The sequence below is a fragment of the Chelonoidis abingdonii genome, chromosome 3 (assembly GCF_003597395.2).
Source record: "Chelonoidis abingdonii isolate Lonesome George chromosome 3, CheloAbing_2.0, whole genome shotgun sequence".
NCBI classification, from domain to species: domain Eukaryota; kingdom Metazoa; phylum Chordata; order Testudines; family Testudinidae; genus Chelonoidis; species Chelonoidis abingdonii.
In genome coordinates this window covers 136,356,759-136,369,757 of record NC_133771.1, presented here as the reverse complement: position 1 = coordinate 136,369,757, position 12,999 = coordinate 136,356,759, and the positions used below count along the sequence as shown (strand labels likewise).

Below are 12,999 nucleotides of genomic sequence, written 5' to 3'. Positions count from 1 at the left end.
AAGCTTAACCCTTTCCCTGCTGCCTCCCCCGCAACCCCACCAGAGCCTTTTCCTGCTGCTGGAATCTTTCCCTGCAGAGGAGAAGGGCTCCAACAGCAGAAGCTGGCAGCCTTTCCCTGCTGCCAGAGTTTTGTACTGCAGAGGGAAAGACTCAAGCAGCAGGATACTACACTGCTACTTTTAGCAGTGTAGATGGGAGGCACAGCTTGAGCCAGTAGAGAACATGTAGGGAATGTACTCCAGATACATAACCACACCCTTCACGTGTATCACTCTTACTGACTTAATCCATGCTTCACCATCTGCACTGCTGTTTATATTCATACTTGGAGGGCTGTGTGTGTATGCCCACTGCCAAAAAAATCCTTCAGTGTAGAGAGAGACTGCACTTTGGACAGGCAGGGAAAGCTACTATGCACAAAGGTACTTTTAGTGCACAGTGTAAGTGTTCACGTAGGGAACTAGTACTCATTAGCTGCTATGGGCTTTTTCCTCATGTAGATAAGCCCTAACTCACTGCTTCAGTTCTGTTCAGGGGCTGGACAATTTGAAACTACTGTGGGAAATGAGAGATGGAATTATCTGAATGATAAAGAACTGGATCACTGTTTTATAACTGGGATAGGGAAACATAAATGCTAATAACTTTATCTAGTGTTAGCTGTTTTTACTTGTCCTCATTTGTAGATAAACAGATTACAACTTATAAGGCCATTTTCTTTCTCATCAGGTGAACTGGATCCAGAAAGGATGGGCTCAGGAATTCAGTATGGAGATGCTGCCTTGAGACAGCTGAGATCCCCACGTAGAGCACAGGCTCAAAGTGCTCAAGAATGTGGCTGTTAAAAAAACACAACAAAACAAACTGAACGCTTGTTTTAGAAACAAAAGGTAAATCGTAGAAACTGAGAATAAGCATCTTTGGTAGGTTGTTCTACCTCATTAGTGTATTGTATTGATGCCTCCATACAGAGCCTTCATATTGTGTGGTGTTGGACTTTTTCACGTCTAACCTTTTTGATGGTTTTTTGAGATAGCAAGGTGGGGTCTCTCCCCTCCCCCCTTGCCTTCAGTATGAGGGAGACTTGCTTGCACTTAGCTGGATGTCAGCTCCCTGACACCACCAGCATGTTAGTCACCCATGCACACTCCTCTGGGCAATGCCAGCCCTTTCCACATAGATCTCTGAAAAATCTGCTCAAAGTGCAGTGGCAGTCACAAAAGATATGTTAGGAATGAGATAGATAAGACAATAAATATCGTAATACCACTGTATAAATGCATGGTACACCCACACCTCGAATACTGTCTGCCGTTCTGGTTACCCCATCTCAAAAAGATATATTGGGGTTGGAAAAAGTACAGACAAGTGCAGCAAAACTTATTAGAGGTAAGCAACAGCTTCCATATGAGAAGAGATTAAAAAGACTGGAACTGTTCACCTTAGGCAAGAGGTGACCAAGAGAGGAATATGATAGAGGTCTGTAAAATCATGAATAGTGTGGTGAAAATGAATAAGGAAGTATTTTTTACCCCTTCATGTAACACAAGAACCAGATATCACCCCATGAAATTGATAGGCAGCAGGTTTAAAACAAACATAAGAGAGTGCTTCTTTACACAGCGTATAGTCAGTATGTTGAACTCATTGCTAGGGGATATTGTGAAGGACAGAAATATAACTGGGTTCAAAAAATAATTAGCTAAATTCATGGGGGATAGGTCTATCCATGGCTATTAGCCAAGAAGGTAGGGGATGGAACCCCATGCTCTGGGTGTCCCTAAATTTGACTGCCAGAAGCTGGGACTAGATGATGGGATGTATCACTTGATGTTCTGTTTCATTCCCTCTGAAGCATCTGGCACCAGCCACTATCTAAAGACAGGATTCTGGACTAGATGCACCATTGGTCTGAGCCATATGGCCATTCTTATGTTCCTTCTACTTTGCAAGTTCATAATAGGTGTACTCCAGTCCCCAAGTTCTTTTGATGTGTTCCTGTAGTGTCCAGTTCCTTATCTAGTGAACAGTCATAGAAATACCAGGTCTGTGGTCCCCAAGGGAACAGTGTACACACCAGCTTATATGATGCAGTTCAGGATCAACACCTTGCTTAATAACCTCAGTAATGAGAGGTAGTGAAAACAATAGGCTTATTATCAAAGATTCAAGAGACGGTAAATAATGATAATGGATAAAGGGCTACATAAAAAACAATTACATGCTTTCTAGGTACTAAACTTAACTATTAGGTTAAACTTCTGTCTAATGAAGTCTTATCTGAACCAGAGCCATTTGCAGCTTCTTTAACCAAGGCTGGTTGTGATCCTGTTTTCCTGAATGTAAATGCACTGCCCATTTACTTGCTAGGTGCAGGATAAGGGGGTATCTTCCTTGCCTTCTACTTATATCCCCAACATTCGTTGTCTGTACTTAGAGACAGTATATCCGTTATCACTTGTTTTTCCTCTCTGCTCTGTTGACTTGCACATCTCTCTGACTTCATATGTAAATGTGCATCCATTGTGTTAACTTAAAATGCTTAATTTACGTGGCAGAGGCAGGTGACTAAACATGTTTTGTCTGACAGCAAACCTATTTTTCCATCTCTGTGATACAGAATCTAAGAACTTATTTTCAGTACCCATACATAGCTCTTCATGGTGTCTGTACATATATTTCACAACAATAACTGACCAGTATGAGCCTAGATTTTGTTTAAGACCTCACATAACATTCTTTGGTGAACCAGAACCTATGTATCATGATCAGGATATTTTTGTAACCTCCTTGCCAGTTAGCATTGAGGGTTTCTTGGGTTGCAAAACCGTACAATAGAGTAAAGTTATATGCAAAGTTCATTTGTGATGCCATTGACCTTTTCAAGTAGAAGTAGGTTCCAGGTGTCAACTCTTTGTTGAAATATGAAATGGTTATTTTTATTCCATAGAATTTCTCAGTCAAAAGACCTGCCCTTTGGACTATTCTGCTGCCATGAAATGTGTTCTGATTTTTCAATAAATATCTGTACTGTACAGAAGTGCAAACAATTTCATTGGTGTCATAAGAAAATGCTTCTAGAAATCAGAATTAAAAAAAACATAGAGTACATTTCCATATCTATCAAACTTTTTTTCATAATCAGTTTTTTTTAAAGTAAATGTTTAAAGATCAAACTTGGTGTTTAAAATGAGTTAAAATACAATATATGGTTCCAAACATTCTCCTCTTCCTTGTAGGAAGAATAGTTTTTGGTGTCTTGCATCCCTTCTTATGACTTGAGCAGAAATGCAGCAAATGCTTCTTCCTTTTTGCTGGATTAAGATAGTTACCTCTTCAAGCTGTTGTCTAAGGTCATTTTCAGCATATGGGGGAGAGCCAGTCTGACACATGTCTCTGGGAGACAGAAAGGGAGGCTGGAATGAAACATCCCTTGCTCTCCTTTCAGGAGTTCTCAAGCAGACTGTGGAAATAAGAGGCATGTTCCAATGAAGATCAGCAGCTGATTTTCCTCCTCCTCCCCCAAAGAATGCCTGACTGTTTGTTTGTTTTCCAGCCTGCTCTTTGCCTCCCTTTTTGCTTTCAAGAGCCACGCAATGAGCTGTGTTTGGCCAGCCCTTCTCAGAATCAGAGTTGATGCTTCCCAACTCTGGAGATGTGCCAGGCTGGAGAGGGAGAGCTGTTGATAGACCAGCCTGTTTCCTCTCCTCCTTCCAGTAGCACACAGGAGCTTAAAGATGGATGGAAAGCAGATGCTCTTCTTTAGGGAGCTCAGCAAGCTGGTTTGTTTGCTTAACTTCCTCAGGAGCACTTCTCCCACTCTCCAGTTTCCTTCAACTATCTAGGGTTTTCTTGAGGGCTTTTTTCATCTAGCTGTCCATCCAACATAAGAACGGCCATACTTGGTCAGACCAAGGGTCCAGCTATCCCAGTATCCTGTCTTCCAACAGTGCCCAATGCCAGGTGCCCCAGAGGGAATGACCAGAACAAATAATCAAGTGCTCCATCCTGTCGCCCATTCCCAGCTTCTGGCAAACAGGGGCTAGGGACACCGTCCCTGACCATCCTGTAAAATAGCCGTTGATGGACCTATCTTCCATGAATTTATCTAATTTTTTTTAACCTTGTTATAGTCTTGGCCTTCACAACATCCTCTGGCAAAGAGTTCCACAGGTTGTGTGCTATGTGAAGAAATATTTCCTTGTTTTTTGTCTCTTCCAAGCTGAAAAGTCAGTCTTATTAATTTCTCATCCTATGGAAGCCATTCCACACCCTTAATCACTTTTGTGCCCTTTTCTGAACTTTTTCCAATGTCAATATTTTTTTTTTGAGATGGGATGACCACATCTGCATGCAGTATTCAAGATGTGGGCGTACTATGGATTTATAGAGGCAATATACTTTCTCTCATTATCTATCCCTTTCTTAATGATTCCCAACATTCTGTTTGCTTTTTTGACTGCTGCTGCACATTGATTGGATATTTTTCAGAGGACTATCTACAGTGACTCCCATATCTTTCTTGAGTAGTAACTGCTAATTTAGACCCCATCAATGTATATGTATGGTTGGGATTATGTTTTCCAAGATGCGTTACTTTGCATTTATCAACATTGAATTTCATGTGCCATTTGTTGCCCAGTCACCCAGTTTTGAGAGATCCTTTTGTAGCTCTTTGCAGTGTGTCTGAAAACTGTCATTTATTCCTACCCTTTGTTTCCTATCTTTTAACCAGTTTACCAGTCCATGAGAGGACCTTCCCTCTTATCCCATGACTGCTTACTTTGAAGAGCCTTTGAGGGACCTTGTCAACAGCTTTCTGAAAATCTAAGCACACTATATCCACTGAATCACCTTGTCCACATGCTTGTTGACCCCTTGAAAGAATTCTAGTAGATTGAGCCATAATTTCCCTTTACAAAAACCATGTTGACTCTTCCCCAAAAAATTCTGTTCTTCTACATCTTACAATTTTTTGTTTTTACTATAGTTTCAACCAGTTTGCCTGGTACTGAAGTCAGGCTTACTGGCCTGCAATTGCTGGGATCACCTCTGGAGCCCTTTTTTAAAAATTGGTGTCACATTAGCTATCCTCCAGTCATTTGGTACAGAAGCAAATTTAAATGATAGATTACGGACTATAGTAAGTAGTTCCACAATTTCATGTTTTGAGTTCCTCAGAACTCTTTGATGAATACCGTCTGGTCCTGGTGACTTCTTACTGTTTATCAGTTTGTTGCAAAACCATCTCTGACACCTCAGTCTGGAACAATTTCTAAGATTTGTCACCTAAAAAGAATGGCTCAGGTTTCGGAATCTCCCTCGCTGAATTCATTTAGTTTCTCCGCAATGGCTTTATCGTTCTTGAGTTCTCCTTTAGAATCTCAGAATATCAGGGTTGGAAGGGACCTCAGCAGGTCATCTAGTCCAACCCCCTGCTCAAAGCAGGACCAATCCCCAGACAGATTTTTACTCCAGTTCCCTAAATGGCCCCCTGTGTTTAGCAGGCCAATGCTCAAACCACTGAGCAACTCAATCGTCCAGTGGCGCCACTGGTTGTTTAGCAGGCTTCCTGCTTCTGATATACTTAAAAAAATGTTGCTATTACGTTTTGAGTCTGTGGCTAACTGTTCTTCACATTCTTTTTTTGGCCTTCCTAATTATATTTTTACCCTTCCTTTACCAGAGTTTATGCTCCTTTCTAGTTTTCTCACTGCAATTTACCTTCTCCTTTTTAAAGGATGCCTTTTTGTCTTTCCCTGCTTCTTTTACTTTGTTTAGCCCTGGTGGTACTTTTTTTGGTTTTCTTACTGTGTTTTTTAATTTGGGTATACATTTAAGTTGAGCCTCTATTATGGTGTCTTTGAAAGGTTTCCATGCAGCCTGCAGGGTTTTCACTTTTGGTGCTGTACCTTTTTAATTTCTGTTTAACCTCCTCATTTTTTGTGTAGTTCCCCTTTCTGAAATTAAATGCTACAGTGTTTGGTTGCTGTGGGGTTTTCCCTGCCACTGGGATGTTAAATTTAATAATATTATGGTCACTATTACCAAGCAGTCGAGGTATATTTACCTCTTGGACCAGATCCTGTGCTCTACTTAGTCCTAAATCAAGAATGGCCTCTCCTCATGTGGGTTCCAAGACTAGCCTCTCCAAGATGCATTTAAGGTGTCAAGAAACTTTCTCTGCATCCTATCCTGAGGTGACATGTACCCAGTCAATATGGGGATAGTTGAAATTCCCCATTGAGTTTTTTTTATTTTAATGCCTCTCTAATCTCCCTGAGCATTTTAGTCACAGTCACCATTACCATCCTGGTCAGGTGGTCAGTAATATATCCCTACTGCTATATTCTTATAATTAGAGTATGGAATTACTGTCCATAGAGATTTTGTGGTATAGTTTCGTTCATTTAAGATTTTTACTTCATTTGATTCTATGCTTTTTCACATATACTGCCACTCCCCCACCAGCATGACCTGTTCTGTCCTTCTGATATATTTTGTACCTTGGTATTACTGTATCCCATTAATTATCCTCATTCCACCAAGTGTCTGTGGTGCCTATTATATCAATATTTTAATTTAATACGAGGCACTCTAGTTCACCAATCTTATTTTGACTTCTAGCATTGGTATATAAGCACTTTAAAAACTTGTCACGTTTTAAATGTCTACCATTACACAATGTAATTGAATGGGACTTTTTCATTTGACTGTTTCTCATCCGATCCTACCTGTATTATATCTTCCATCCTCTCCTCCATTACTAGGACATAGAGAATCTCCATCCTCCCCCTAAGGGATGTGTCTGTCAGAATCACATGCTCCTCCACGCCTGTTGGCTTTCCCCCAGCCTTTAAAATTAAAAAGGTCATTGAGGAGTTTTTAAACAAAGTGCCAGCAATCTGGTTCCATTTTGGTTTAGGCAGAGCCCATCCTTCCTGTACAGGTTCCCCCTTTCCCAAAAGTTTCCCCCAGTTCCTAATAAATGTGAACCTCTCCTCCCTACACCATTGTCTCATCCACATATTGAGACCCTGTAGTTCTGCCTGTCTCACTGGACCTGCACGTGGAACTGGAAGCATTTCAGAGAATGCTACCGTGGCGGTCCTGGATTTCAATCTCTTACCTAGCAGCCTAAATTTGGCCTCCAGGACACACCTCCTGTCATTCCCATGTCATTGGTACCTACATGTACCATGACCACTGTCTCCTCCCCAGCACTACACACAAGTCTATCTAGCAGAGAATCCTGTGGCACCTTTATAGATTAACAGACATTTTGGAGCATGAACTTTCGTGGGTGAATACCCACTTCGTCAGATGCATGTAGTGGAAATTTCCAGGGGCAGGTATATATATGCTAGCAAGCAAGCAAGCTAGAGATAACGAGGTTTAATTCAATCAGGGAGGATGAGGCCCTGTTCTAGCAGCTGAGGTGTGAAAACCAAGAGAAGAGAAACTGGTTCTGTAGTTGGTAAGCCATTCACAGTCTTTGTTCAGTCCTGAGCTGATGGTGTCAAATTTGCAGATGAACTGAAGCTCAGCAGTTGCTTTTACAGATCCAGACTAACACGGCTACCCCTCTAATATAAGTCTATCTAGATGTCTTGAGAGATCTGCAACCTTCACACCAGGCAGACAAGTTGCCATGCGGTTCTCCTGATCATCGCAAACCCAGCTATCTGTTTCTAATGATGGAATCGCCCATTCCTAATACCTGTCTCTTCCTAATAACTGGAGTTCCCTCCCCTGGAGAGGTATCTTCAGTGCAAGAGGATACCACAACGTCATCTAGAAGGAGGGTCCCAAATACAAGATCGTTTCCCTCTATTTCAGTTGTCTGTCCTCCTTCCCTGAGACATTCATCATCAATAGCACAGAGGCTGTCAGACTGGAGGTGGAATCATTCTACTGTATCCTGGAAAGTCTCCTCTGTGTCCCCCTTAGCTCCTCCAGCTTAGCCACTCTGGTCTCCAAAGCCTGTACATGGTTTCTGAGGGCCAGAGTTCCTTGCACCAAATGTACACATACGCCACCTGCCCATAGGGCAGGTAATCAATACATGCTGCATTTGGTGCAATAAACAGATGGTTTTTGAAGAAAGCCACCAACTTGCTCTGAGCTGCAGATGTATTAAAAATAAAACTGGTCTTTGAAACACAATAACCAGATTATTTTCTCTACATTCATTTTGGCCTGAGTGGGATACAGTATGAGTAGTACACATCCTCCTCATTCAAGCTGCTAGCAGAAATCTGAGCAGATGAAGTTGGAACTTAAGAGCAAAGTTTTAAATATTTGCAAATACTGATTTCTTAAATCAACCGTCATCCATAAATCTTAAAATGAAACTTTCTATTCCTAGTGTAATCTGTGAGTTAGCAATCCCTCAATCAAAGGGCTTGTGCCCTTTTAAATGAAGGAAAACTGGAAGGATGCAGCTTGAGGGATCCTGAGTTTACAAATGGCTTGAATGCATCCATCTGAAGTCCCAGGAACTTCAATGTGGCTCTGCAAGGGTGCATGTCCATAGAGCCAATTGCAGGATTTGAGTCTTTTTTATTCCTAAACTTAGATTAAATTTCATAAAATGTTCACACAATAATTTGGTTTTGTATTTTTCAGATGTCCATGCAATTGGTGTTTGTAGCAACAACTGACACAGCTTGAAGGCTATGCAGTTTTTTTAAAACATCTTTACTACTGTATGTGAACAGAAAAACCACTGCTGGAAAAACACTACGGTAGGTGGTAGGCAAGAATGTGCATATGACATAGCAGACTGCAATACAAACCTGACAATTCAGTGGACAATACTAAGACTCACCTGTATGTAAACATTTTCCGTTACATATTTTTGTCATTCACCTTTAAAGTATTGCTGTATACTGTATATAATGTAACAGTAAATTTCCAAAGCATGATATACTTACGTTTGATATAATAAATGTTGCACTAAAAGCAATTATATTTTATTTTTTTAACCATATTAACTAAAACTTTGTTAACTGAGTTAGGCTTTATCATGTTTGTGTTAATTGCACAGTTGGTTATATTTATGACCTGAAATACAAAGCCACTGGCACTGTCAGTGATTTTCCTACTTCACTACGTTTGCCACATTCTACAAGGTGTTTACATGATCCATTCTAGAATTATAGTGAGGACATTACCTAAGTTTACTAATCCTGTCAAATTTGGAATGGACATTTCTAGTGAAGTGCATCTGTCCTGTTTTCTGACAATTCTTAAATAAATTTCTCTCAACTGTATTTTTTCCCTACTTTGTGGGTTAAAAATGCTGCTGCTAAGTCTCTGAAATGACAGCTGTCTGACCTTAGATCTTGGAAGTTTCTTATCTGTGTTTTCTGGTTCTTTTCTTTTCCTTTTCTACTTCTGTTGTATAGAAGTGGGGGGCCAATGAGATTTGTTTGTTTTTTAGCAAAACTGTGTATCTTCTGTTTACTGCTGTGTGAGTCCATGAAAGATCACCACAATGATTTCTCATGTGTCTGTATGAGAGAGCCGTTTCTATAAGATATTGCTTAATCTCATTGGACTGCACTTCTTAAAGATGCTTTAGCTACTAATAAAGCAATCTGCTATAAAAAGTCTGTTCAGTGAAAATACCTTTTCAGTGAGGTCAAGTGTTTCAAACGTACAGTACCTAGAAGTGCAACTAACTATGCTGAATGTGGAATTTTCATTAAAATGTATTTTAAATATTCTAAAAATCTATAATGGTATTATAGGAATTTAAACAAGGGCTTGATGCTCCTAACTGGAGGGTCTCTTCATGTAAGCGTCCCCTCTGGCCTGGAATAAGGTGCCATCCTCCCTGTTGTCAGATCTTGCTGAGGGTATTTCATAGTGTTGGATTTATATACGTGAGGAAATGGAATATAGGCGGGCTACATGCATTTTTCTCTCTGCCCCTGGAAACTGTCAGGTATTCAGCTTGTCATATTAACTTTAGTTCATAGTTTAGGATATTAGAACCTCCCTCATGACCTCTTTATTGTGGGGCAAAACAGCACAGGAAATCCTGTTGTCATGGCTCCATTAGAGCTATTCTTAGGCGGTGGGAGAGAGTCCAATGACAGCATGAAGCCTAGGTGTCTACATCACTCTCCAGGAGTGGTGGGAAATCTCTGTAGCTTTTGTATTACCCCCACTCCACAGGTCCTTAGGTGGCATTTCTGAAAGGAATGTAATAAGGAGAGGGTAGAAAGGTTTCTCATGAATGTAAGTCCAGAATAACTCCATTGAGCTTAAGTTATACTGGTGTAACTGAACGGCTTTTGGCCTAAGAAACCTAGTAACATAGAAAATTATTTCTTAGCCATCTGTTACAATTTCATGGGCAAAAACTGCATTATTGATGGATACCTGAATCCTCACTTGATAAAGAACACAAATGGAATTTAAATATTAAAACAACACTAAATTATAGGGCTATAATTCCAGAGGGTATTGGCAGCACAAAAGCACACAGAGTGCTTAAGGTAGATTCTAGAGCCCCTCAATGGAATTCTAATCCTGCATTTAAAAATAGTCCATGGTGAGGCTTGGTTCAGTTTAGATACAGACCCACACCCTTTTGGAAAAATGTAAACTGAATGTAAAAGCACAAGGATTAAATAGAATCACTTGACCATGCTTTATACAGGAAAAGTCTGTCTCTTTTGAAGTCTTGCAGGCCATTAATCCAAGTAGCTTTGTAGGATATCCCTCTCAATCAAGAGTTGGCATGCAGCATTAGACTTAAATGACATGTAGAAAAGACTCGTATTACTCCTGCGGGGAATTCTGCATGCAATATTTATAAATTCTGCAAAATTCTACATATTGTCAAAATAATATACTAATCACACCAGCTTCAATTATTTTAGTAATTTATTTCAAAATACCTATGAGCAAGTGTGTCTGTAACAATATAGACTACAAAAAAGGTTCAGGAAATGCTTTTTGACAAATAGATTCTTTACTAGGCATATTAACCCAAACTCTGAGTAATTCATTTAAATGACAATACTGAACTATATTTCCCACCCACCCCCCTCAGAAGCAGTGCAAAGGCTTGGGGGGAGTCAAGGGTAATGGAGGTGCTTATGGAGAGGAAAGTAAACTGCTGGGAAGGAGCCTGGATGTGAAGTTAAAGGGTTTTCTGGGTATGGGTAGGAAAAGTATAGAACCAGGGTGGGGCATGGAGGCAGATTGTTAGGGAGTGTCTCCACGCAGTGCCTGAGAGATTCCTTTTACCATTCAGTCAGGCACATCTGCCCCCTCCCCATGTGTCTCTGTGCCCCCATGCTGCATTCCCCTTCCCCCGCAGCTCTGCACCCTCCTCCCCCATGTCCCTGTGCCTTCTCCCATTCAGCCCCTGCCTTAGTCTGTCCTTCCCCCACTAGTCCTTATGAGCCCCTATCTGACCCCCCCCACCCCAGCAGTCCATCTCCTGATCTGGTCCAACAGGCACTGTGAAGAAGGTAGGCTCTTCCTCCTTCTCTTCCCTGTCTTGGCTGGGGCTTGCCAGGAGCAGCTGCTGTGCTCTAGCACCACATTGCTGTCTGGTGGGCAAAACTGCAGCAACTTTTCAGCAGAAACTATTTTCTACCAAAACATTTTTAAAAACATGTATGGTACATGAAAATATGCAAACATGCACTGATCATAGAATATCAGAGTTGGAAGAAACCTCAGGAGGTCATCTAGTCCAACCCCCTGCTCAAAGCAGGACCAATTCCCAACTAAATCATCTCAGCCAGGGCTTTGTCAAGCCTGACCTTAACCTCTAAGGAAAGATTTTTCCCACCACCTCCCTAGGTAACCATTCCAAGTAGCTATGTCGATCACTAGACTAGATGCAAAAGTTTTTCTTAATATCCAACCTAACATACCATCACGCCACAGCAACTTTTAATGACCATATCCTTCTAAATAAAGATATGCGTGGTGCGATGCAGGGTACCACTGAGCTTATCCCAGTCTATCGCCAATTAAGCTTTAGCGCGACCCGCTACGAAGTGTGCCTCAGGAGATATTTTTTTTTTTTTTTTTATTTTATATATACTTATACTATATAATATATATATATAATATATATATCTTTAGTTTATGTCCGCTCTTTTTGCTGACTGCGATTGTCGTTTATCCAGATTGTGTTTAAAGAGCGCCGCCCTTTGATACGGGAGACCGTCCCTTTGCTGATCCATCGAAAAGTTTGACCTGGAGACCGGGGTTTCAAATTCCTCGGTGTGTAAATTAGAAATGGTTCCCAAGCCTTCCAGTAGCGGGCCTCCTTGGGCAAACAAGACCCCCTTAAGCTTCAGCTGCCTACCTCAAATATGAGAGTGACACGACCTAGGAGGGTCATTGGCGGCTCGGACGTCGCCCGGAGTGTAATTAACCTCCAAGTGTACTCCCGCGGCAGTATGTTGAGGAAACCTCTCGGTACAATCCTACATAAGTGGGCTGCATGGAACACCATTCCAACTATCAATGACGAACAGAGAAAACCTGGAATTGAGTGGGAATTGCTACTACAACAGTATAGACCTAATGAGAAGGGATATATTTGAAACGTCATGAGCGGGACTGTGAGAATCGGCACAAAGACCTACATTCCACACCTTACTGAGAAAAGCTAGTTACCCAACGCTTCTACATAGTAAAGAGGAAGCTGCTTCTCGCAGCTGCTTGAGATAGACCAACCCACATGCTACATCCCAGACTCAAGAAGGCACACTTGGCAAGATTACGAAAATGGAATGTAGACGTCTCCCACACTGAAGCGTGAAATCTCACTTGTCATCTTACCTCCTATGCCGAGACTTAAGACAGCTAGATAAGAGGCCGCATAAGTACATGGAGAAAATTTAGCTACATCAATCCTCGAGGGATCCGATTACCAAGGTCAACAATGAAGGACATACAAAAGTTGGAGAAGGTACCGATAGATAGGTATGTTAAGATGCAATAGAAGCCCTCATCAC

The 12,999-nt window shown here is 41.2% G+C and overlaps 1 protein-coding gene across 2 annotated transcripts in view; it reads left to right on the top strand.

Moving 5' to 3' along the window:
- Nucleotides 1-8,969, top strand: part of RAB4A (RAB4A, member RAS oncogene family) — a 28,768-nt gene extending 19,799 nt beyond the window's left edge. The window contains exons 7-8 of one of the 2 annotated variants that reach the window (XM_032783646.2): nt 731-891; nt 8,630-8,969. In XM_032783646.2, coding sequence (XP_032639537.1) covers nt 731-846 — 116 coding nt within the window. In that variant the 3' untranslated portion in view covers nt 847-891; nt 8,630-8,969. The remainder of the gene's footprint in view (nt 1-730; nt 892-8,629) is intronic. The other variant, XM_032783647.2, reaches the window with a different exon arrangement.
- The last annotated feature ends 4,030 nt before the right edge of the window (nt 8,970-12,999 follow it).